Genomic DNA, 26,207 nt, shown 5'->3' with positions numbered 1-26,207 from the left:
AACCCACTCCAGTATTCTTGCTTGAAGAATCCACATGGACAGAGGAGCCTGGCAGGCTATAGTTCATAGGGTCACAAGGAGTCAGACATGACTGGGCAACTAAGCACAGCACATAGCACATATCCATCTGGCACCTGGGGACTTTGGGATGTACATGCCTGTGAGATATGCAGGTACGCAGAGTCCCATGAGGAAGTAAGGAAGGCTTAGAGGAAGTAAGGAAGGTTTAGAGCAAGTCACAGTCCCATGGAAAGTAGAGTGTTGAGTGTCATCGCCCTGCTGAGAGAATGAGGGAGCTCCTTTTTGTTTTCTCCTTGAAGAAAAAGATGCTAGACCTTTCTAGAATTCCCTACCGTCACTGAATTTTCAAAAGATCACATTCCAAGAGTGATTATCACTCAAATCAGAAATGGGATATGAGGAAGAAAAAAAAAAGTCCTTGGAAGTAGTAGTTCATATCTAAACATCTCCTTCTTGTACTCTGCCATCTCCTTATAAAATTCCCCTGTGATTTGCACTTTTATTGAAGTGAAATCCACATATCATAAAACTAACCGTTTTAAAGTGCACAATTCAGTGACAGTTGTATAACTGCCTTGTTGTATAACTACCATCTCCAGCTCCAAAACATTTTATCAGCCCCAAAACTGCATGTTATGCATTGAGCAGTCATTCCTTATTCCCTCCTACCCTTTCCCTGGCAACCACTGATCTATTCTCTGTCTGTAAGGATTTACTTGCTCTGGATATTTTAGATAAATGGAGTCATACAATATGTGGCCTTTAGCGTCTGTCAACTTTTGCCTGACATACTATTTATAAGATTCACCCTTGTTGTAGCACATGTCAGTACTTCATTCCTTGCTGTGCCTGAATAATGGGCCACTGTACATATTCCTACATTTTTGTTTACCCATTTACTGGCTAATAGACATTTGGCTTGTTTCCACCCTTGGCAATTCTGCATAGTATTGCTATGAACATTTGCATACAAAGATTAGTTTCAGTACCAAGTTTCAGTCCTTTTGGGTACGTAGCCACGCATGGAGTTTCTGCAACATATGGTCTGTCTATGTTCAACTTTTTGGAGAATGGTGGTGAGATCTCTGTCTCCTCTGGTTTAATTAGAAATGCAGAAAAACAATGCTGCTCAAGATAGCTTGTAATGCAGTCGAAGCAATCCCTTATGAATATTCTGAAACATTCTTCACTGAGGCTAAAAAGAGTGTTTGCTGTTTAGCAGAGAATTGGAGATGTTTCTAAACTGATAGCTAACAATCTTCTTTGAAGTTGAACCTTTACAGGAGGCTTCTGATTGATAATTGCAGAGACTCAGGAGATGTGATCAGTGCGTTGGCCAGAAGTCCTGCAGGCACGAGGCTAGAGGTGAAATACAGCTCTTCTATTTATCCTTTCTATAGGCTAATACCTTGGCCCCCACCCCTACCTTTAGCACACCCTGTACCCAGCCAAACGCTTCCTCCCTGACACTCACGAAGCCCTCTCTTCACTGCCCATTGGCCCATCCTACTCCCACCCAGAGACAGATACTGAGTATACTTGACTTTCTCATTTAAAACAACTTCTAACCATGGAATACATCATTAAGGAATAACTGTAAATGCTTCAGTGGTTTACTTAGCGCTGATTTCATAATATGCAGGAATCAGACAGCCCTGATATTTCATAATATTCTGGGTTTGCCACACCAAGAGTTGAACAGCTATCTAAACACACACCCCAAGTCTCATTTGCTTCTAGAAAATACCTCCAGACTACCTCGTGACACCAGATTAGAATGCTTTTCACATGACCGCATTCATTGAGGATTTTGTTTTTAGCCAGCTTGTAGTTGAGGGGCACCTGGAGCTCATTCCTGGCCTGCGGTTCTAGTCCATCAAGTCCAGGCAAGCAGAGGACTCTGTCTCTCAAACCATGAATTCTGATCTCACTGCCCCTCCTGGTTGCCCATGTGACTGAGAATGTTGGTACTGCCACAGCTTTTTCACCAATTTTCACTGTTTCTGTTTAGCTCTCAATAAATGCGAAGCCAGAAGTTCCAAGCAATGGTTATGTGGCTAAAGTTTAAGTGTCTGACAGACTGAGATTTCAAAACTCGTCTGCTTCTTACAAGCCATGTGACTTTGGACCACTTTGTCAACCTCTCTCTGCCTCAGTGACCACATTCTTAAAAAAAAAAGAGATAAAGTATGTACTTCATGGGACTTTATGAGGGCTAAATGAAATAATGTAAGTCCAAGATCTAACAGTGCTTGGCATATGTCCACGCAGTGGATAGAATTGTTGACATAGTAATCATTTTTTTTTCCCCAAAGAATCCATACATTTTCTTTCTTTTCTTAAAGTTATTTATTTATTTTTGGCTGCGCTGGGTCTCCGTAGTTGCGCAGGCTTTCTCTGGTTGCGGCAAGCAGGGACTACTTTCTAGTTGCAGTGTCTTCTCTCGTGGCAGAGCATGGGCTCTGGCATGCTCAGGTATTGTAGTTGCAGCATGTGGGCTCAGCAGTTGTGGCTTCTGAGCTCTAGAGCACAGGCTCAATTGTTTTACCCATGAGAGCTTAGTTGCTCTGTGGGTTTAGTTGCTCAGCGGCATGTGGCAATCTTCCCGGATTAGGGATCAAACCCGTGTCTCCTACGTCGGCAGGTGGATTCTTTACCACTGAGCCACCGGAGAAGCCCCAGGGTAACCATTTTTCCCCCAGTGTTTCTTTTTCCCTCTTTTGCCCCTCTGCTTCCACTTACTGCCCACCCGCCCACCTCACCCCAGTCTCAGTTAGAAGAGACTCTGCTGTGGCTTCAGGGGAGGGAAGGAAATAAGATGAAAATGTTTCCTTTTCCTAGTTGTTGTGTTTCAAATACTCTGCAGCTTTAAAGGAACAAAGAAAAGAAACATTTGAAGAGGGAGAATCTCACTTTCCCATAAACCCCAAAAGAATAAAACCAAAACCCAAACCAAACAAACTAGAAAAGATTCCCCTCACTTGGGGCACAAAGATGATAACAGGGAAGGCATACGGTTTCCTGGCTGGAGGAGGCAGCAGACAGACCACGGACAACGTCCCGGCTTCCCCCCTGCCCTGGTTTGCTATGAGTGTGATAGTGTAAAAATGACAAAGAAGCTCTAATCCACGAGCCTGTAACTTGTCTCAAAAGAAGTTGTGTAAATGTGAGAAGTTTGGGATATGTTAAGGGGAAAGGGAGGAGACAGAAATTCTTAATTATGGATCCCACATTGCTCTGGATTAAGGATGCTCCACAAACATTTAAAAATAAAAATATCAGATCACTAGGGTGTGAAGGTACATTTTCTAGACCACCTTCAAATTGCAGTAAGAAAGCTTAAGAGTTTTAGAAACCTCTTGGAGCTGGCCAGTCACAAAGTAAGCAAGGCCTAGGGCCACTTCCATTCTTTTTCAAGCTCCTAGTTAATAAATAACAAAATAGGGTGTTTCAGTTATCCATTATGGCATAACAAACCACCCCAAAATGTAGTTGCTTAATACACAGCCATGCATTTGGCCACATCCCAGTTCTGCAGTGTGGGCGGGGCTCACAGGGACGGTGCATCATCTCTGTTCCGTGCGGCATATGCTGTGGTCATCTGGGAGCTTAGATGGGCTGTGAATCCTCTCTCCTTCCCCAGGGCCTCTCTCCTGCCCCAGGGCCTCTCTCCTGCCCCAGGGCCTCTCTCCTTCTCCAGGGTCTCTGTCCTTCTCCAGGGTCTCTCTCCTCCAGGGTCTCTCTCCACATGGCTTCTCATCACCCAGAGGTGAAATCTGAGCTTCTAACATAAGAGTTGGGGGGACTTCCCCGGTGGTCTAATGGCTAAGGCTCTGAGCTCCCAATTCAGGGGGCCTTGGTTTAATCCCTGGTCAGGGAACTAGATCCTACGTGCTGCCACTAAGAGTGCTCATGCTACAGCTAAAGATCCCACATGCCACAACAAAGATTGAAGATCCCGTGTGTGCCATAACTAAGACCCAGTGCAGCCAAATAAATTAAAACACAAAATGAACAAACACCAGATGGCAGTTACATCCAAAAATGTAAAGGAAGGAGCTACCTAGACCTGGAATGGACACACTCCCATCAATTCCACCACCCATTCTACTGGTCAGAGAAGGGTGCAAGGCCAGCCCAGATTTAAGGGGAGGGGAACAAACACCACTTTTAACTGGAGGAGCTGCAGGAGCCTACAAAGGAAGAGTTGCTGACAGTCACATTTAGAGACTATCTTCCACACAAGATTGTAAAAACTGCAGTGCATTTTAAACGCTGACCTTTAACACATCAACACTTTTCACATAACCATATACAGTTGACTATATAATTAACCTCCTTTGAGTATAATAACTATTTTAAATTTAAAGTGGGGTCCAAAAAGTATTGCTTCCTGACTCAGAGTCTTGTTCTGGAGCCTGTCTTACACTCTTTGCAGGAAGTTCTTTTTCCTTCTGAGTCCTGAGTGATTGTATAATTTGTAGCAGGCATCAATAATCATTCATTCACAAAGGCGCTTGTTCTCAAGTTCCTGTTCTTCTGATTTTAGGTATATAGGGGTCTCTGGGAAATTTTCCGACTACCTCCCTAACAGGGCATCAGTCTTCCTACTCAACAAGTTGCAGCAGTAACCCTCCTCCACCATCTGACCCTCCAGAGCATGGGAGCAGTTTAATAGTCTGTGTACATGCCACACAGCACCCACTCCTTGTAAGCAGAGATGGAGGCTCATCTGGAGGGGAAGATGATTCAACAGCTCAAAGAAAACTAATGAGGCCAGTGAACAGAGAAGGTGACCCATCCTACAGATCAGAAATGAAGAGGATCTCCCTAGGGGCTTTGGAAGCTTGTATGAGAATTTGGGAGGCTGTGGGCCAAGTCTCTATCAGTAGTTACCATGGGATGGAGAAGAGGAAACTGAACAGAAGGACAGCTGGGCTAGGAGCTCAGAAGTCCTCAGCTCTTTATAATAGGAAAGAAATTGCTGTGGGATCACAGATGGCTATTTTGGGAATATGAGTTCTTTTTTTTTTTTTAAGCTGTTTATATTTTCTGAAATTTAGGTCCTTTTTGTTCTCTCTTAGTGTTCAGTATATTTTTAAAATGCTAGTCTGGTCAGCTGTGCTAAGAGGAACCAAGAAAGAGGTTTTTGTCCAGTTTGGACCAGAGTTTTAAAGGGGAAGTGGCTTGCCAGCCACCTGACAAGGTGGAATGCTCTTGTCCAGTGAGAACACCTCAAAGGGAAGGTGAACCGAGAGTAACTGAGTTGGAAACCCTGGTTCAGACGCGATGTGTTTATCAAATCTGGAGCCATCTCTCTTATCCCCACTGTCTGTTACTCCCCTAGTGGCCCAGACAAGAGGCAAGAAGGGACCTCAGTGAACAATGAGGAGCTGTGCCCTGAGGCTGGTGGCCCAGGGCTGAGCAGGTGGGTAACTATGGCATTCCTAGTTAACGGAACCTGCAAACAGAAAACTGGTCTTAGTCTGAAGATGGAGGAGGGGGATTCAACGTGAACTTGGACCACTGGGTGCCGAATACTCAAGCAAGCAGGTTACCGAAACTTTTTTCTAGTTAGTGCAGGAGAGGACACACACAGGCTCAGGCTGCTGGGGAAAGGGATAAGTGAGGGCTACCAGGCTGGCACAGCCCCTGAAGCAAACTGGGGCACAAGACAGAGCCCAGGGAGATAGCTAGAATCCGAAGCAGAGATGAGGAAAGAACAGGCTGTTAGCATGCCAGGACTGGAGGTAGGGAAAGGCTGCTGGTGGTATCAGGATGACTGGGGACCACCCAGACATCCTGGCCATGAGGTTTGGAGGAGCTGAATCATTCCAGACCCCACCCAGGCCTGGTTCTCTAGGGCAGCTGCTGCTGACCTTTGGTAGCTATAGATGAGTAGACCTGGGAATGGGGGCGGGGGTGGGGGGGCACTGTCATTGCCAGAGTCCAGGCTCAGACCTGCCCTCACAATCTGCTCCAGTTATCTAAAACCCAGTAACATGCCCAAACCTAGTGGCTTCAAACAACAACAGTGGTTTATTTTGCATTTCAGGCAGGGCCGGACAAGGCAGGGACCACTCTGCTCCATATGTCTGGGGCCCAAGACTCAAATGGCTGGGGGTAGCAGGAGACTCAGAGAAGGAGATGGCACCCCACTCCAGGACTCTTGCCTGGAAAATCCCATGGGCAGAGGAGCCTGGTGGGCTGCAGTCCATGGGGTCGCTAGGAGTGGGACACGACTGAGCGACTTCACTTTCACTTTTCGCTTTCATGCACTGGAGAAGGAAATGGCAACCCACTCCAGTGTTCTTGCCTAGAGGATCCCAGGGACGGGGGAGCCTGGTGGGCTGCCGTCTATGGGGTCACACAGAGTTGGAGACGACTGAAGCAACTTAGCAGCAGCAGCAGCAGGAGACTGGGGGCAGCAAGAGGCTGGCAGGGCATCACCCAGTGGTCTTTCCCCTGTTCACTCCAGCTTGGAGGCCTCAGGGGAGCTGGGCTTAATGGTGGCTCAGGGCACCAAAAGCTACTATTTCCAGAGGCCCCGGAAGAAACTGCAAGTGTTTATGATCTATCTTCAGAAGTTCTAGGACATGGCGACAGTGCTTTCCATCCCTAAATCCAGCCCAAGTTCAAGGCAAACCGTGTAGATGCTCCTCTCAATAGTGCTGTGTGCTGCCCTAAGTTGCTTCAGTCATGTGCGACTCTTTGAAACCCCACGGATTGTAGCCTCCTAGGCTCCTCTGTCCATGGGATTCTCCAGGCAAGAATACTCAATAGAAGGAGTATCAAAGTTTTTGCCACCATTTTTAATGCATCATAGCATCTCACCAAGTGGTCAGCAAAGTCTCCTAACTGAACCTCCAGGTCCCAGATTCTCATTGATGGCAGCTGGGAGGCAGCAATGCACAGGGTAGAAAAGGGAAGGGCTTTGGAAGCCACCAGGCCTGCATTCTGGTACAGGCAGGATCTACCACTCAGCAACCGGTTGAGCTTGTTAGGTTACTCGCCCCTAAGAGCCTTGTGGTTTCCCTGTGTGTAAAAGAGGATTAATACTACCATAGCGGTCAAGAAAATGTACTTCTCAGATCGTGCACAAATGACCAATGGCCCCAGCTGCTGAGCCCTAAAATCTGTCATCTAGTTCTCATCCCCAGCTTGGAGTAGAGGCCAGTTTCCTAGTGCTGCTCCCAGCCCATGACTAAATACAAGAAGCCTATTCCTGGGAGGCGCTGGGCTCCTGGGACAGGGTAGCTTGGCTTGAAGACTCCCCCAAGGCCTTGCTGAACTTTCTTAGATTTTCACTGTAGCATAAGATGCTTCTTTCAACTCAACCTTCCTTCCTCACCTCTCTCCTTCCTGCACCCCAGGTCTAGCTCCCCAACCCTGTTCCCTCATTAATCTCTAGAGCAGTGCTCCCCTCCAGATGCTTTGGGCAGGGGACCAGGACAAAGAGCCACCAGGCTGCTGCCAGTATTAAATAGGTGTGTGAGCACCTAATCAAGGCCTGGGGTATAGTTGATGTTCATTCAACTGATATTTATTGAGTCTCTGCTGAGTGAGGACTTTACCTGGGGTGACTAGAACACATTGGTGAGCAAAGCAGATGAGAAATGAGGGCCCCCTGCTTGAAGCTTCTTGCTGCCCCCAATGCGGAGGGATAAAGTCCCAACTCTCCTACAGGACACAAGAGTCCTTCAAAGTCTGACCCCAAGGGGCTTCCATACCCCTACCCCATACTGCACACCAGAGCCTAGAGTCAAAAAAGACTTTCCTCCGGCAATCTCGGGTTTTTCAACCCCAATATACTTTTTTTTTTTTAAGTTTTAAAAAGCTTATTTTTAATTATGAAAGCTTAATTATTCTATAGAATAAGTATGTCTATACAAACAAGTTTTTCTATAGAAATAATGGAGAGACCTCTAGCATGGTTGATCAATACAATTCTTTTTTTCCACCCCCCCACCCCCCGCCCCCGATATCTTAACACAGCTTTTTCTTCTCCAAAAGCTTCCCCTCTCCTTTGTACACACCCTTCACATGACAAACCCTTACCCATCCCCCTCGACCGGTTCAGTCGTGGGGTGCTAGATCACCAGGGTAGAGGTGCTTGCTGACACAGATCTCCTCATCCACCTCTGAAAGCACTAGTTACATTGTGCTTTAATTGCTGTAACAGTGTCCCGCTAACTTGTGAGCTCGTGTAGATAGCAGGGGCAGCGTGTATCCATCCTGAATCCCCGGCGCTCGGCGCTTGGTAGCCCGCAGCTCGTATCTTGGGGAGAGAGTAGAGACGGGGAGAGCAGGCGATTTTCCCGCGGTAACCGCGGGGCCTGCGGCGAGAGGGCGGGGGCGTCGCTGGGCGAGGGTCAGGGGGCCGCCGGGGCTGGGCGGCCCCCGGGAGCGGCCGCGGGGCGCTCGGGCCGAATCGCGGCCGCTGCCGCGGGGCACATGACTGCGGGCTCAGCCTCCGCCCCGCCCGCTTCCCCGCGCAGCTGCCGCCTGTCGCCTCCCGGGGTTGCGGCGGGCCGGGCCGGCGAGCGTCTCCGCGCTGCGCGCTCCCTCTGCCTCGCGAGCTGCGCCAGGCGGGCGCCGCGGCGGCCGCGGCCGGAGAAAGCGAAACCAAAGCGAGACTCCCTCTCCCCTCCGGCCGCCCGGGTGCAAGCGGGGCCGCTCTCGCCCAGTCGCGGAGCCGGGAGCCGGGCCCCTCTGCTGGGCCGCGGGCGCCCGAGGGTCCCGGGTCTTCCGGCCGCTCCGCCGGCGCCCCTCCGTCTCTCCCTCCTTCCTTCTCATCCGGTCGCCGGCCTCCGGGCCCTGGAGCGGTGCGCGGAATGGGCAGGTGCTGCTTCTACGCGGTGGGGACGCTGTCCCTGCTGTTGCTGGTGACTAGCATCACGCTGCTGGTGGCCCGAGTCTTCCAGAAGGCCGTGGACCAGACGATCGAGAAGGTGAGGCGTGGCGGGCTGTGTGTGTGTGTGTGTGTGTGTGTGTGTGTGTGTGTGTGTGTGTGTGCGCGCGCGCGCGCGCGCGTGAGCCGGGTTGGGGGGGACACTTTCAGCCCACCCTCCCACTGCTGAACCTTGTGCAGGGTGGATCTGCACCCGTTATGACCCTAGTCCAGAGGCTAGGGCCCTCCTTTCTTCCTTGTCTTCTTGGGCTGGGTGGGTAAGAGTTAAGGAAGGCTGGAGAGGAATAATTCTGTTCCTTTTAGAGTAATAAACAAGACTGTGGGTCTAGACTTTGAAAGAAGGCTTTCACTTACATTGTCATTTGTTTTCTGGGCCCTCCCCGCGCCCCAATCTCTGTTGGGCCCAAACTCATTTCCCTCCCACTTTATGAAGAAAAACTAAATGAAAGACACCGCCACCCCGCAGGTGTGTTGGCTGCTTGCCCTGGCCTTTGAAGTGGTGTGAGATGGGGATGAGAGGCTGGTGCCTCGTCTGTTGTGTTCCTGCCTTCCTGGGCTGAGCCCCGCACTTGGTAGCCAGGCCAGGCCTCTGGGCTGGGTGACATTTCAGTTCATCAGAGCCTGTGCTGACTAGCTGACTTAGCAGCTTGGTGGCTTGTACCAGCAGTCTGTGCTGCTTTGTCTCAACATGGATTTCTTGCTCTTCTCAAACAACCCTGCTGCTGCTGCTAAGTCGCAAGAGGACTGGAGTGGGGTGCCATTGCCTTCTCCGCAAACAACCCTAAGCTTAGGCAAAGCTGCATTTAAATTCTTAATCTGAGCCCATCTCTTCCTCTCAGATGAGTGGGCTGGAGAGCTGGTCACTTAAGACCTCTCCATCCTATGATTTCACCAGTGGTCATTTCTCCTGCCCTTTGACCCACATCCACCAATCTGTGTGGAAAGAGGAACCAGAGAGAGTTACTGGGGTCACTTTTTCCTTTTAAAAAAGTTACTGGAGAAGCCTTTCTTGTTAGCACCCATCACTGCCTGATTTCTTCCACTCATTTACACTTGCTGTTGGCTAGATAATAAAAGCTGGGGCCTCCTCCAGAATTGGTCACTACCGCTCCCAATTAGCAAAATTGTTTCATTCCAGGTGGCAACAGACCTATTTTTTAAATAGAGGTTTCTAAAAGCCATCAATTACTTGAAATCTGAAGCCACTTAAAAAAAAAAAAATGCCCTGGCAAAGCATAGTTTAATTTTTTAAAAGTTCACATTGTCAAGGGGTGACAGAACCCACTGTCTGAGCTTCTCAAAGGCCATTGTTCAAAGCATGTTCAAAGAAAAAACTAAATTGAATCTCTCCACCCTTGTCCACCTGTCCTTGGCAAGGTAGTTTAAGGATGTAACCTCTTTAAGGATATAACCTCTTGCTTGGGTGTCTAGAGTTAAGCAATCCAGTGATAGTCAATTGGATTTTCTTGTGTGGCTTTGAAACGCTGTTTCAGGAGAGGTCTTTGAGATGGGTGATCTCCCCACCCTGTGCCTCAGGCATTGTCAGCCTTTGGATGCTCTGTGGGTCTACATTCGTGGGCAGTGGGTAGGGAGGTGGTGGGGGTGGAGGGCAGTTGTAAGGCAGCTGGGCTGCGGCTTAAGTTTGCACTGATATTTGGTGATTGGCTTTTAAAGGTGGTTTTCTCCATGAAGAATGGACTCTGATCTGACTGTAAGTGAAAGTACAGGAGAAGTGAACTTTCAGAACTGGCTCACCCTGTTAAGGAACACTGCACCACGTGGTGTGTGAAACTAATGACAGGGCTAGGTGTGGACAGGTGTGGAAATATGGTAAGACAACCAGAGGTCACACATTACCATCACTACCACTCCGCTTTCCTGGGTTGCCTGTAGGGGGGTAGCATGAGATGGTGGAAACAGTAAGGACTTTGCAGGTTAATTCGCAGGCATGAATCCGGCTCCACCGTGTACTAGCTGGATAACCTTAGGCTAGTACTTAACCTTTCTTAATTCTAGGCTTTTCCATCTGTAAATGAGGATAACAACTATTCATGTAAATAGAAAAATTATAAGAATTACTAGAGAAAATGGGTGTACTTTTCATGGGATACAGTAGTATGTATAGTTATTTGTAGGGCTTCCCTGGTGACTCAGCAGTAAAGAATCCACCTGCAATGCAGGAGACATGGGTTCAATCCCTGGGTGGCAAGATCCCCTGGAGAAAGGAATGGCAACCCACTCCAGTATTCTTGCCTAGGAAATCCCATGGACGCAGGAGCCTGAAGGGCTCCAGTTCATGGGGCGTCTAACCACCAGCACCACTATAGTTATTTGTAAATGATAGCAGTTTTATTTTTGTTAGAAGCAAATAAAAAATACATGAGATTGGAGGTTAGATACCCTATGTTCAAATCCTAGCCCTGACATTTCTAGGCTGTTTGCCTTTGGGCAAGTTACATAACTTCTCTGAACCTGTTTCATTCCTGAGAGAAATGAGAATGTTAGCCATCTTGGGGGTGCATTTACCATGAAACTCACAAAGCTTACACTTTGGGTCCCTCACTTGCATGGGCCCTTCCAAGGCCCTCTACCTAATTCTGTGTGCAATGTTTTCTTTTCTTAGGGACAGCCTCCATACACTGTATGAGCTTCACACAGACCTAGGATCTGCCTGTATGTGTGCTGTTGTGAAGCTGAGTGAGGTCACCTGTGTAAGGCACTAAGCAGGTGTCAGGCTTGGAACAGGTGCCCAATGACAGCTTCCATCATCATTTCCATTAACGTTGTTATGGAAAATTCATTCATAACTTACTTTAATATACTTGTAATACAATCTGATATTTCTTGTTCTTAATTTTTTTTTTCCTTTGAAGATTGTCCATTTCCTGCTTTGTCTACATCAAAAAGAGGAGAGAGAAAAAGGATGAAAATCAAATGAGTAGGTTGGGCTAATTGTGAGAAGCTTAGTAACATAATTCCTATTAGAAGACTCTGTCTCATTTGATAATTGTCTTTGGGGCCCGCAACAGCCAGAAATGACTGAAGGGAGATTTTGATCTCGGCTATTGAGTAGAGTGGAAGGAACCAGGACAGTCTGGTTCCATTCTGGGCTTGTTATAGTCTGCCTTACATTGGGAAAGCCCTGTAACTGTTTGTCTTTGTTGTTGTTATTTAGTCACTCATTCGTGTCTGATTGTTTTGTGACCCCATGGACTTAACCAACCAGGCTCCTCCCTCCATGGGATTTCCCAGGCAAGAATACTGGAGTGGGTTGCCATTTCCTTCTCCAGGGGATCTTCCCAATCCAGGGATCAAACCTGCATGTACTGCATTGGCAGGTGGATTGTTTACCACTGAGCCTCCAGGGAAGCCCAACTGTTTCTTTTTACTTTTCTCAGTTGCAGAAGAGGCAGAGAAATTTTTCCCTTCTTGGCTGCTCATACCCACATCCTGGAGGATACTCTGAGCATGGGCCAGGCCCTCTTTATTGAGCATTTTGACCTCCCTGAAGACAGAGCTTTGCAGGGACCCAGCAATCTCTTTTTCTGTCTAGAACCTAGAAGGGCACGGTTTTATGTTACATTTCATCTGGTAACTCCGCTAATTGTCCTAGCAACTAGGGCAGTGCCTGGTATGTGGTGGGTAAGCTAACTGCCTGCTGCTTCACTTCTAATTGTTTTAGTTGAAAGAACAGTGTCCTAAGAATCAGCAGAGCTTGGTGAAAACTCCTTTTTCGGTCACTAACAAATACTTGGATTAAATTGGACAAGCCAAGTAGCAAATTATTGAACCCCCTCAAAACCTCAGATTCCTCATCTTGAAAATGCGGGTCATAAGAATACCTACCTTTGAGTTGTTGCAAGAATGAAATAAAAGGATTGATGTAAAGCATATAGTACAGTCCCTTCCTGGTGCCTGAATTTGTTATCGTTATTTGTATAGGCAACATATCTGCACAGCCAACAATAAACATTTATTGTTTCCAGCTGTTCTTTTCACAGACAGGAACTTTAGATAAAGGTCCTTCTAGCTCCAAAATCCTAAGATTCCATGACACAGGTACGTGACCTGTGCTTGAGAGCAACTCTGCAGCGCAGGATATTAAATTTGCCTTTCAGCTTGCTGACAGTTTGAATATCTCCCAGAAATGAGGGCGCAAGCTGGCCAAGGGCAAAGTTGGCTAATAAGAGATGGGCTGGCAGGGGAAGCAGCGAGAGGGCAAGAGACTGTTGACACTTTGCTTCCTATTCATAGACCAAGGAAGGACGGCAGCATTAGGGCTCAGGGATGGGACGAACATAACAGAGTCACCTACCCTTCACTGGAAACCTGAGACCCTGGGCAAATACCAGCTGGCCTGTGCAGGGAGTGAGAGCAACCTTGGAGCTCGAAGAGATAAGATATAATCCCTGACAGTTTAAGCAAGTAACACTGATTGGTGAAGCTGTGTGATATTTTAAAAGAGTCAAATGAGTAAAACATCTTCATTTTTGTTTATATAAAGACAGTCAACTATATATAATCTTCAAGGGCTCCTTCTTGCCTAGCAACCCCATTTCCTGATTTGCCTTTCTTCAGGGTTATAAAGACATAGAATCTTAGAGTAGGCATCGCTTAATCTGTTATTTTCTAGTCAAGGAAACGGAGACTGTAAATTCGAATATAGATAGTGGTGGGTATCAAATTAGGAGCTTCCCGGAGGCGCTAGTGGTAAAGAATCTGCCTGCCATGGAGTAATCTAAGAGATACAGTTTCGATCCCTGGGTCAGGATGATCCCCCGGAGGACAGCATGGCGGCCCATTCCAGTATTCTTGCCAGGAGAATCCCATGGACAGAGGAGCCTGGCGGGCTACAGCCTAGAGCCACAAAGAACTGGACATGACTGAAGCGACTTAGCACACATGCACATATTAGGGTATTGAATTACATTTACCCCTATATGACCCTGGAAACGTAGAGAAGTGACTTATCAAAGACCACATGATGAAGTTAGGTGCACAAACTGGGTCTTCTAGTTCACTTTTCCCATCCTGAAGGTGATCATACATCCCATTGCCTGTGACAGTTCTGGCTTATTTACACCTGTTATCCTAGAGCAATTACTAGCACCTTCTTCCCTTTCAAAAGATTCCTGGTGACCGTAAATTCTACCCTCACACATCACATCGTCCTCCACTTCTTGACATTAAAGAGGAGCTGTGCTGTCAGAGGAAATGAGGCACCCTCACGCTAGCTCAAGAAAGAGGATTTTTTTTTTCTCTAAGATTGGAAGAGGAAGCTGGTAGAAATCAAAGGGTGAGAACCACAGCACAGTAAGGCCTCCTGCGAATCCAGTAGAAACTGGACGGTCAGCAGGATCCAGGCCCAGTGTGTCTCTCCCTCTTCCTCTGCCTTCCCCACCAGCTTCCTCTGTGTCCTCGAGCCCAGGCTGGTTCCTCATCTGGGGCTCCCCTAGCCGTGACCTTCTGTGATGCTCCAGCTGCTGAGCCTCCCATGAACATGCTTCATCTCTCAGTTCTTCCTTCCAAATTCGTGACGGAGTCATGTGATTGGCTCACCACCAGCAGAAACCATAGCTCTATAAACAGAGGCCGTATCCTTGCCGGAGTCTTTAACTCCTCAACAGAATCATCCAACTTCTCCCTGGCTTTTGGAAATGTGATCTGGTGATATCAAAATCTTATGATGTTTTTTTCAGCATCTTACTAATTCATGGTGACTGTGGGTGTATGGAGTACTAAAGGTTAAGACAAGGGAGTAAGTTGTTCTCAGTGTTTTTCCTGGACTCTAGGTAACCGCATCAGAATCACTGATGGAAAAAACCCGGACCCCACCAGCCATGCTGAATCAGAGTCCCTGGGACTAGCACCCAGGTCAAAACTGAGACTGATTCTGTTAACCCATGTTTTCACTCCTTGAGATGGCAATTCTTTTTTTGTTTGTGTTTTATTGTTTAAAAAGAAAGTATTTATTTATTTTTGCCTGCACTGGGTCTTCGTTGCTATGTGTGGGCTTTCTCTAGTTGTGGTGTGTGGGAGGCTACTCTTCAGTGTGGTGTGCGGGCTTCTCATTACGGTGTCTTCTCTTATTGCAGAGCACAGACTCTAGGGCACACAGGCTTGATAGCTGGGGCACATGGGTTTAGTTGGTCCACGGCGTGTGGAATCCTCCTGGACCAGGGATGGAACCCGTGTCTCCTGCATTGCAAGGCAGGTTCTTAACCACTGGACTACCAGGGACATCCCTGTATTTTATTCTTAATTTTTGCCTGTTTTTCTGGTAAAGACATATATACGCCATTGTGTAAAGTCAGACACAACAAAGGAAAAAAAAGAGAAACAAAGAAACTACTGTTAAATATACTGTTGATTAATCCACATTTTTTCTTTGTGCATTATAGTGGCACATATACTTTACAGAAATGGGGTGCTTCTGTTCTCACCCTGTATTTATTTTTAATTCCAACTGGCATGAGTAGCATACAAAGGAGTTGATAATTCTAGTTGGGGCTATTATTCTTAGTAATTACTACTGTTCTGCAGGTTTACATCAAAGAAAATATCTTTTGGGAGGGAGGGGAAGGTCTTTGCTTATGAGAACTGTTTTTTGCTTTCTTGTTTCACTGTCAAGCCACAGTGAAGGGGCCATCTGTTCTGCCAGACACTTGCTTGTTTGCCGGGGAGGAATCAGCAGGTGGGATTATAAAATCATTAATGAAAACACATGATATTGGCCAAGTGATTAGGCATTTATGGTCTATATCATCAAGATACATAGTCTATATCCATGACATATTACATGAAGCAACCATTTATCAAAGCTGGTAGCTAGTCAAAAGCAACTGAGAAAAATAAAGGCTACTTTCAGTGTTTCTTCTCTATATCCAAAAGCACTTTTAGGTATATTCTTTGGCAGTCATCCATTTATTTAGGAAATATTTACCGAGTATGAATCCTTTGTGAGGCAGTGTGCTGAGACCTATGGGTACAATAGTAAATGAGATAGAGTCCCTACCCTTATGGAATTTATAATCTAATTCAGAATCCTGGGACTCAGATGCCTTTATTCTCTTAAGGATTATTGAAGACACCAAAGAACTTATGTTTCTATTGGTTACATCTATCAATATTTATAATATTAGAAATTAAAACTGATACATTTTAATTTTTATTTATTTATTTTTTGATGTCTGATCTTATTTATTTGTTACTCTTAGAACATCTCATTTTTGACTGGTCTCAGACTCAGAAGTAGAAGCTCTCAGAGAGGACAGCCTCCGTCTCTGGGCAATCTGTTCCTGCCGTTTTCTTTGGCCTCCTTCATTCTCTTGGCCAAAAGTTTAGCATATTCTGCAGCCTCTTCTTTATTTTTCTTAGTACACTGTTTCTTCAGAGCAATACGCCGGCGTTCGTGTTGCAGAGCTCGTGGAGTCACAAGACGCTGAATCTTGGGTGCTTTAGTCCTAGGTTTCTTACTGTCTTTGTTTAGGGGCTTTCACACAACATATTGGCGGACGTCATCTTCTTTAGAGAGATTGAAAAGTTTGTGGATTCTGCTAGCTCTTTTGGGACCCAGGCGACAAGGCACTGTAGTATCAGTGAATCCAGGAATATCCTTCTCCCCTTTTTTCACAATGACTGGTATCCACAATGCAACCCCGTACAGATTTGCCCTTTCTCCAGTCCTCCTTGGTCTGTAACAGGAATGCCCCTTACTCAGAAGCAGGCGAACTCGGCCATGGGTCAAGACACCCTGCTTCATGCGGAAACCCTGCTTATCGTTCCCGCCACTGATTCGGACCACATAACCCTTCCATTCTTCACCCAGAGCGTGAGCAGCAACTTCTGTGGCCATACGCTTCTCGTAGAAGGTATGAAGTTTTTGTTCATCATCCACTTCAATGAGCTTCTGGCAGCCAGTGGCCGCGAAAGAGATGTTCAGCTTCATTCTGAGGCGGCCGACAGCCTCCGAGGCGCCATGAAAAAGAGCTGATACATTTTTAAAACACAAGTATGTGCATGCTAAGTCCCTTTGGTTGTATCCAACTCTGTGACCCCATGGACTGTAGCCCACCAGGCTCCTCTGTCCATGGGATTCTCCAGGTGAGAACAATGGGGTGGGATGCCATGCCGTCCTCCAGGGGATCTTCCTGACCCAGGGCTCGAACGCCCATCTCTTTCATCTCCTGCATTGACAGGTGGGATCTTTACCACTTGTGCCACCTGGGAAGCCAAAATACAAGTATACATGAGCACGTATTTCATTAGCTGTCAGAGCAATGACATCATTACAACCTGTGTAACCTTTAAAAAGTTCCACTATAGGGCAGATAGTTAAATGTTATTACAGAAATAGTTTTGACCATGAGGAATCCCCTGAGAGCGTCTTGGGGCCCCTCAGGGGTCCTCAGACCACCCTTTGAGAACTACTGATCTGGTTTTCATTTAATTAATTTTGTTGACTTCTAGAATTTTTAAAATGACATAATATACCTGCTTTATTTCTGTAAGGCTACTTTGGGAACTATGTTTTTAATGTTTTCAGACCACCAGGGTCTTGTTTACTTTGTTATATATTTATATGCTTGTTTGGTATCCTCATGGGTCCAGCGTGAAGAACAGTAGGTTTGGGCCATCAGTGAATCAGGTTCAGGGAGTCTCCTGTCTTTTCCTGTGTGTTAATCAAATCAGACCAGAACATTAGCAGCTCCATAATTGAATTCTTCAATAATTCCCTTCTAGCCTCAGCCCTGCTAAAGATTCCCTATCCACAGGACATAATTCAGTATTTAAAGCTAGCCCCAAAGTTCTCTTTGAAGGTAGGGGTCCGGCCATATGTAGCTTTGTATCATCTTCTCAACCTGTTAAATGAATGTCATACAAAATACATAGTTATTAAACATCATGAGGATGAATGGAGAGATGAGAACTTAATATCTTCAGGATGATTTTGGTTATATATTGTTATTATGCTACACGTTTTTGTTCCAATGGTCGCGTTTGCCTTACTAATAGTTTATACCTTTAAAATCTGGACATTTCGCTGAATAATCCAGCTTTCCAGCTTCTCTGGGAACATGTGACCATTTGGGTGTTTTTTGTTGTTCGTTTTGATTAATTTTTATTGGACTGTAGTTGCTTTTGTGGGATTCCCCAGTGGCTCAGCGATAAAGAATCTGCCTGTAATGCAGGAGATAGAAGTTTGATCCCTCAGTCAGGAAGATCCCCTGGAGAAGGAAATGGCAACCACTCCAGTATTCTTGCCTGGAAAATCCCATGGACAGAGGAGGCTGGAGGGCTACAGCCCATGGGATCACAGACAGTCGGACACGACTTAGAGACTAAACAACAGCAAACATAGTTGCTTTACAACGTTGAGTTAGTTTCTGCTGTGCAGCAAAGTGAATCTGCTGTACGTACACATCTATCCCCTCTTTTTTAGATTTCCCGAATATGGGTCTTTTGCAGTACTGGCCCCGTCACAGTCTGGGTGACAGCAGCTGGGGCAGAATGGAGGCTGCCCTTCAGACAGGACCTCCCTCCCTGCCCCCACCGCCATCACACTCCTGTTGTCCCCGACCCCAGGGTCCAGGGAAGGTGCCCTTTGTCATGGGGTTTGCTCTGCTGTCTTTCACAGAGTGGAGAAATATCTGTTTGTATCTGATGCTCTTTGCCACAAGAAGGAAAATGAAAAGATAGCCTGAAGAGGTCATTCGTTGTTCAGCCACTCAGTTGTATCTGACTCTTTGTGACCCCACGGACTGCAGCACACCAGACTTCCCTGTCCTTTACCATGTCCTGGAGTTTGCTCAGACTCATGTCCATTTAGTCAGTGATGCTATCCAACCAGCTCATTCTCTGTCACCCCCTTCTCCTCCTGCCTTCAATCTTTCCCAGCATCGGGGTCTTTTCTAATGAGTTGGCTCTTTGCAGCATGTGGCCCAAGTATTGGAGCTTCAGCTTCAGCATCAGTCCTTTCAATGTATATTCAGGGTTGATTCTTTTAGTATTGAAGAACTTAACATGCATTTAACAAAAATGGGAGAGGGCATATTTCTGTGCAGAAGTGAATATTAATGCTAGGGTTTGGCATGCAAACATGCACAGACACCTGTACCTGCTTCATTCCTTGACCTTCCCCACGTGGCTCCTTTAACTTCAGAATTTTACATTCTTTCTAAAGAAAGCAGGACAGAATGCCTTGCTTCGTTGTTACAGGAATGTCATCATTACTCTTGCAAGTCCCCTTTTAAGGATATTGCTTCTAATATGATTCTTCTGATAATCCACAGTAATGGAAGGAATAGGAGATGTAGATATAAACAGGTGAGGGAAACATCCCTTATTTCATCTTTGAGAGATATAGTCACAACCAAACAGGTTGTAAAATAATAAGACTGGCTCTACAAGTTATACAGAGAACCTGGCATTATTGCCATGGCTACACTTCTTATTTACTCACATCTTAAAATCCTGCTTTTCATCCACTCATTCAACTGTTCCTACATCTCCTCACCCCCATCCCCTGCCAGAATCCACGTATATCTCCCCACTCTTCACCTCATCCGTTTGATTAAGTTTCTATCCGGTGGCGGATTTTTCTCCCTTCAGGCTGGCAGTTCTCGACCTTGGGTTCACATTTGAAATTACCTGGAAGTATTTACAAAGTATTCTACTGGGTGTTTTGTAGCAGGAGCTTTTTCACGGTAACTGTTCTACCCTCTTGTCCTAATTGTGACTTATAAACAGAGCAGCAGCTGACACATAAACTGACATTGGAGCCTCAACTGTCAGATCTCATTAGCTGCAATTATTGGAGTTGCAATTAAAGCAGAATGAGTTCAATAACAATGACATAAAAGAAAAAAAAAAGAAAACCAATGCTTTTGTTCCTAAGTTAAAAATAAGGTCAGAGAATAAGGGTAAAATGTTAATGGCAGCATATTTCTTTTACCTCAACAGAGTATTTAGAAAGATAAATAGTACAAACTACTTATATTACTCCAAGAATCTGCCCTGGGTTTGCTTGATTTCAGGGAGAAATTTTAAAAATAATGCCAACCAACTGGTGTTTTGATATTTGATGAATTTTATTAATGTGGAATCCAATGAGAATCTTCCACACACTATTAGATCAGGTTTTCTCAAAGTTGGTCTGCATTATCTCCAGGTAAGTTTAGACTCTGTAGATGGCAATGTGGATGCTGAATTTGTGTTTAATTATTAAGTAGCACTTTGTTGAACTAAAAGTACAAGCAGCAGTGCTCTTGAGGCCTGAAAGTTTCTGAAAATATTAAGTTACTTGCATTAAAGCCCAACGCAGTTCCCTGAGGGCTTATTCTTATCATCTGCATGTGGCTTTTATCAGGACAGCTGGTTCCTCAGCCATCCTTCTGCTGCTTTCCCGAAAGATCTCCATCAGGCTGCTGTGGATGTGTTATGTCGTGTGGCTGTACCAAGTCATGGGCTTCCCTGGTGGCTCAGACAGTAAAGAATCTGCCTGCAATGCAGGGGACCCAGGTTCAATCTCTGGGTTGGGAAGATCGCCCGGAGAAGGAAATGGCAACCCACTTGCCTGGAGAATTCCATGGACAGAAGAGCCTGGTGGGCTACAGTCCATGAGGTCACAAAGAGTCAGACATGACTGAGCAACTAACACCTCTCAGCAGAGGCAGCTAATCCAGTCATACCTGGGAGAAGGTGGAACACTCCATGTTGCTGGTTCTTAAAGGGCCTGTTGGGATGGCAGGTGATGGGCTGAGTCAGGTCCCATGGACTGACGTCTTGGGCTGCATCAGGACCTCAGAGTTTATCCTATTAGCAGTGGATAGAGTGTCTGCCCTGATAGGCACTTTTGATGGAACTCTCTGGAAGCTGATATAGATAACACCTTTGAAAGGGGCAAAGCTGGAGAAAAGGGCACCAGTTGGGAGACTACCTAACACTGAACCATATTACCGCAGTCCTGGCCAGTAATGAGATGAAAGTGAAAGTGTTAGTCGCTCCATCATGTCCAACTCTTTGCAACCCAATGGGCTGTAGCCCGCCAGGCTCCTGTGTCCATGAAATTCTCCAGGCCAGAATACTGGAGTGGATTGCCATTTGCTTCTCCATGGAAACTGCCCGACCCAGGGATCGAACCCAGGTCTCCTGCACTGCAGGCAGATTCTTTACTGTCTGAGCCACCAGGGAAGCCCAGTGATGGGATAGGCACAGGAAAAGAAATGGAGAAGAGGAGGAGGTAGGACTCCTCTCATCAGTAGGACTGAGTGATTAGGGGAGAAATCATGAGCCCCTTTTTGGTCACATTGATGTTGAGCAGCCTGCGAGGTATCCAGATGGGAATTTTAGGATGAAAGTGTAGGTCCCTCAGTCATGTCCAACTCTGTGACCCCATGGACTGTAGCCTGCCAGGCTCCTCTGTCCATGGAATTCTCCAGGCAAGAATATTGGAGTGGGTTGCCATGTCCTCCTCCAGGGGATCTTCCCAACCCAGGGATCAAATCCAGGTCTCCCACATTGCAGGCAGATTCTTGACTGTCTGAGCCATCAGGGCAACCCATGGACCCATACAACTGATATTATCCCAGTAATTTCAGGCATAGCCCTTCTTTGGGCCTTGCAATGAACATTCACTGTTACATGCATGTCAATGTTACGTCCTTAGCTAAACGTCTTCTTGAAACAGGGCCTATGCTTGTTGGGCACAAAGAAAGCTCTCAGTATATACATATTGGCAAATTAACTGAAAGGTAGGTTTTTCAATCCAGATGATTGACCTGGCTTTGACATGGCAGATTGACCACATAACTCAATCATCTTTACAATATTTCTCTTTTTTGAATATTTATTTATGTATTTAATTTTTGGCTGCTTTGGGTTTTTGTTTCTGCATGCTGGCATTCTCTAGGTGCTGTGAGTGGGGGCTACTCTCTAGATGCGGTGTGCAGGCTTCTCATTGCAGTGGCTTCTCTTGTTGCAGAACACGGGCTCTGGGGCACTTGGGTTCAGTAGTTGTGGCGCCCAGGCTTAGTTGCTCTGAGCCATGTGGGATCTTAATTCCCAGACCAGGGATCAAACCCATGTCCCCTGCATGGGCAAGTGGATTCTTAACCACTGGCCACCAGGGAAGTCCCTCCAATATTTCTTCTGATGGTAGTAGTACCACATTACGCCTGGAAGAATTCATCATGTTCTGCACTATCCAAAGTCACATGGTAAAACTGATTTGGAACTTTATGCTGATTTTTAATTTAGCATAAGTGGAAGACTCTGCTGGTTGCAGGGTTATCTAGTGGCTCAGGGAGGTCTTGGAGTCCAAGTGATGGTTTCTCCACAGTTTCATGGTCTTTCTGGGGTAGGTTGCCAGATAAAATTCAGGATGCCTAGTTAAATTTGAATTTCAGATAAACTTCAAGTAATATTTTAGTGAGTATGTCTATGCAATATTTCGATTCTCTTCAGTTTGTCAGTTGTTAGCATCCTGCTGTGCTGACTTCATCTTTCTCTTATATACTCTTTCTTGAATTTTTTGAATGCAAGTTGCAGATATTACAACACTTTGCCCCTGAATCCTTCAGCATTGTATCCTAAGAATTAAAGCATTTTTGACATAGCCTGTGCAATATTTTAGGCTTTCCAGGTGGCACTAGTGGTAAAGAACCCTCCTGCCAATGCAGGAACCACAAGAGATGTGGATTCTATCCATGGGTTGGGACGAGGCCCTGGAGGAAGGCATGGCAACCCACTCCAGTATTCCTGCCTGGGAAATCCCATGGACAGAGGAGCCTGGCAGGTTACAGTCCATAGTGTCGCACAGAGTTGGACACGACTGAAGCTTGGCACACACGCATGCAATATTTGGGATATCCTTGGGCAGCCTGTGTTTTTACTCACTAAATCTGGCAGCTGTACTCTGGAAGTGTGATGGGGTAGCAGCTCCTACAGTGGTCAAGCATGGACTTTGCAAACCCACAGACCTAGACTTGGTGGGATTTGACTTGACTCAACTGGCTCTGTGAGTCTGGGAAAGCTGGTGCCCCCATTTCCTTACCCACAAAATGGGAATTCTTCCCTTGTGGGGCCAATGGAAGGCTTAAAGTGTCCATAATGCCCAGCAGAGCACCTGCCTCCTGGAGACTTTGAGTCAGTAGCAGCCTGGTAGTAATGATAATTGTCCTTCTCTGAATTGAACATCAGGGGAGGAGATAAAATAAAGAAGCAACTGTTTTAGAAACGTTGGCAGCTGTATTTATAAACTGCCTTCTGTTCTCTCATTCCTCTTGTCTACTTAGTGTGTACACACACACACACACACACCCCACACCATCTACTCTGGGATTTACAGTGTACACTAGGTTCCTTGCGGGCCATTGTGAGTGGGGAGGTCGGGCGCCAGGGGACGCATTAAAGGTGCAGGAGGGAATTCCCTGGAGGTCCAGTTTCACTGACCCTAGAGGTCTCCACTTTCACTGCTGAGGGCATGGCCAAAAAAAAAAAAAAAAGTACAGGAAAAACCAATACTCTTGAGAGCAAAATTTTAGTGGATTCAAAGTCAAAGATGGTGTGAAGCCTGTAAGGATGTTGACTCAGCTAAGAGTGACCGGGGAGAGACCAGGGGTGGGGGTGGAGGCCTACAGAGAGGAGAAGTCCCGATTGTAACAGCACGTGCTGTCAGTGTGGCTCTGGCAAGCTGTCAGGCATTGGTGTTTTTGTTGTTGTTGTTAGGTTTTTATTTGGTTTGCTTAGCGAAGGACTCCAGTTGACCAGATATTTACTTCCATCCTGAAACTTTGTCATCAACTTGAAACTTGTAGAAGTAAGTTCAAGTCAGACTGTCATGAGAACAGCCAGTTTTACCCTCTTTTCTGAGAACGGTTTTACCTGCCTTCTTTCTGGGAACTCTTCCTCTTGTCTTCAGACTGTTTTTTTTTTTTTTTTTTTTTTTTACCTAAACTGGATACAAACCAGGCAAGATAAACTCAGGCAGTTTACCATCCCTTCACTCACACTGACTGGCTCTTTGGGCATGGATAATTCTGAGATGATTTTCTTTACTTTAATAAATAAATGAGGCTGCAAATCTTTTCTTTTTTTCCTATTGAAGTGTAGTTGATTTATAGTATTGTGTTAGTTTCAGGTGTACAGCAAAGTGATTCAGTATGTGTGTATATACATATACATATTCTTTTTTCAGTTCTTTTCCATTATAGCTTATTACAAAATATTGCATATAGTTCCTGTGCTATACAGTTAGTCCTCCTTGTTTATGTTTTTTATATAGACAAGCGTACGTCTGTTAATCCCATACTTCCAGTTTATCCCTCTCCATTCCCGCCCTGCTTTTGCTAACCGTAAATTTCTATTTCTATGAGTCTGCTTCTGTTTTGTAAATAAGTTCATTGGTATTACTTTTTATATTCCATGTGTAAGTGAAATTATATGTTTATCTTTTTCCGACTTATTTCGCTTAGTGTGATAAACTCTAGGTCTTCCCATGTTGTCGCAGCAAGTCTTTTCTCACTCTGGAATGAGTGAGCATCCATATCTTGTCAGAAAAAGCTGGCCAGGAATACAGAGTGTTACATCAGCTATCCTGACAACAGTAGGAGGAGCAATACTGCAAAGCCCAGTGTGGGGGATGGAGGCCCTTGGCCCTGGTGAGGGAGAGCTGACGACAGCTGATGAGGCATCAGCCTCTCCTTTGTTTTGCAAGGACAGAGGCAAAGCTAGATGAAATTAGTCCTCTGTATCCACTTCTGCCTTCCCTTGGGGGTCTAATGAATATATTTTATAGAATTGAGTTCCTTAGATTTTTCACTTAAAAAAATATGTATAAGGGAACAGTTATTTTTTCTGCTTATGGAAGTAGTTTATTTTTGTTGTCAAAAAAAAAAAAAGAATCCAAATAGTGCAGAGAAACATCACAGAGAGACTGGAAGACCCCGCCTAACTTTGTTCTATAGAGATGAATGCTATTAGACATCTAGTGAAGGCTTGATGATTTTGAAGATAGCTAAAAGATTGAAATTGTTACATTATCTACACATCACCCCCCTAACGTTTTCATGTTTGCATTTTATCTGCTGTTTTTTTCCACACCTAAACATATTTTGCGTTGTCTGCTTTTACCAGTTAACATACATCATGAGCATGTTTCTTCCTTCTCCAGGGGAATCTTCCCAACCCAGGGATCGAACCCGGGTCTCCCACATTGCAGGCAGACGCTTTAACCTCTGAGCTACCAGGGAAACCCTCCTTATTTCTATGTAGTAGTTTTTATAATCCTAATGATTGCTTTCTACTCTAGTCTGTGAATTATTATAATTTACTAAGTCATTCTTGTCCTGTTCAACATTTTAGTTATTTACAATTTTATGCTAATTCCTTGTTATTTCAACCTTAACTGAATCTTATGTAGGCTATTTTATGAAGATAGTGACCAAAAATTTTTTTTTCTTTCTTTTCTCTTTTGTTTAACATTTGTTGGGTTGTCTGTATTTGAGGAGACTCATGGAAGTGACATGATTCCTTTCTTTTCTTCAGACAAAATCTGGAACCGTCTCATCCCCAATCTGGAGATGGTGATAGTCAACGTCACAGTCACCATTTATTGAGTATTTCAAGTGGGACTGGAGATAAGCACTCTGCTTAAGCCTCGTTTAATCCTTATAACAATCTTAGCCAAGCCCTCCTTCCCACGTGTGCCAGTGTTAGTTAGTTCAGTTGCTCGGTCATGTCCCAGCCTTTGCAACTCCATGGGCTGCAGCACACGAGGCTTCCCTGTCCGTCACCAGCTCCCGGAGCTTGCTCAGACTCATGTCCATCAAGCTGGTGATGCCATCCAACCATCTCATCCTCTGTCACCCCCTTCTCTTCCTGCCCTCAATCTTTGCCAGCATCAGGGTCTTTTCAAATGAGTCAGTTCTTTGCATCGGGTGGCCAAAGTATTGGAGCTTCAGCATCAGTCCTTCCAATAAATATTCAGGACTGATTTCCTTTAGGATGGACTGCTTTGATCTCCTTGCAGTCCAAGGGACTCTCAAGAGTCTTCTCCAACACCACAGTTCAAAAGCATCAATTCTTCAGTGCTCAGCTTTCTTTATGGTCCAACTCTCACATCTATGTATGACTACTGGAAAAACCATAGCTTTGACTAGATGGGCCTTTGTTGGCAAAGCAATGTCTCTGCTTTTTAATATGCTGTCTAGGTTGCTCATAGCTTTTCTTCCAAGGAACAAGCGTCTTAATTTCATGGCTGCAGTCACCATCTACA

General features: G+C 45.6%; 1 protein-coding gene and 1 pseudogene across 1 annotated transcript in view; one reads left to right on the top strand and one right to left on the bottom strand.

Annotated features, from left to right (window-relative positions):
* The first annotated feature begins 8,606 nt into the window (after positions 1-8,606).
* SCARB2 (scavenger receptor class B member 2) overlaps positions 8,607-26,207 on the top strand; it is a 76,625-nt gene continuing 59,024 nt past the window's right edge. The window contains exon 1 of the mRNA XM_052641635.1: positions 8,607-8,972. Within this exon, the coding sequence (XP_052497595.1) occupies positions 8,856-8,972 (117 nt within the window). The 5' untranslated portion in view covers positions 8,607-8,855. The remainder of the gene's footprint in view (positions 8,973-26,207) is intronic.
* On the bottom strand, positions 16,156-16,913 carry LOC128049416 (40S ribosomal protein S6-like; annotated as a pseudogene).

Source organism: Budorcas taxicolor, chromosome 6 (assembly GCF_023091745.1).
Source record: "Budorcas taxicolor isolate Tak-1 chromosome 6, Takin1.1, whole genome shotgun sequence".
Taxonomy (NCBI): domain Eukaryota; kingdom Metazoa; phylum Chordata; class Mammalia; order Artiodactyla; family Bovidae; genus Budorcas; species Budorcas taxicolor.
The sequence above is the reverse complement of the archived record's forward strand: the minus strand, read 5'-3'. Positions and strand labels throughout refer to the sequence as shown.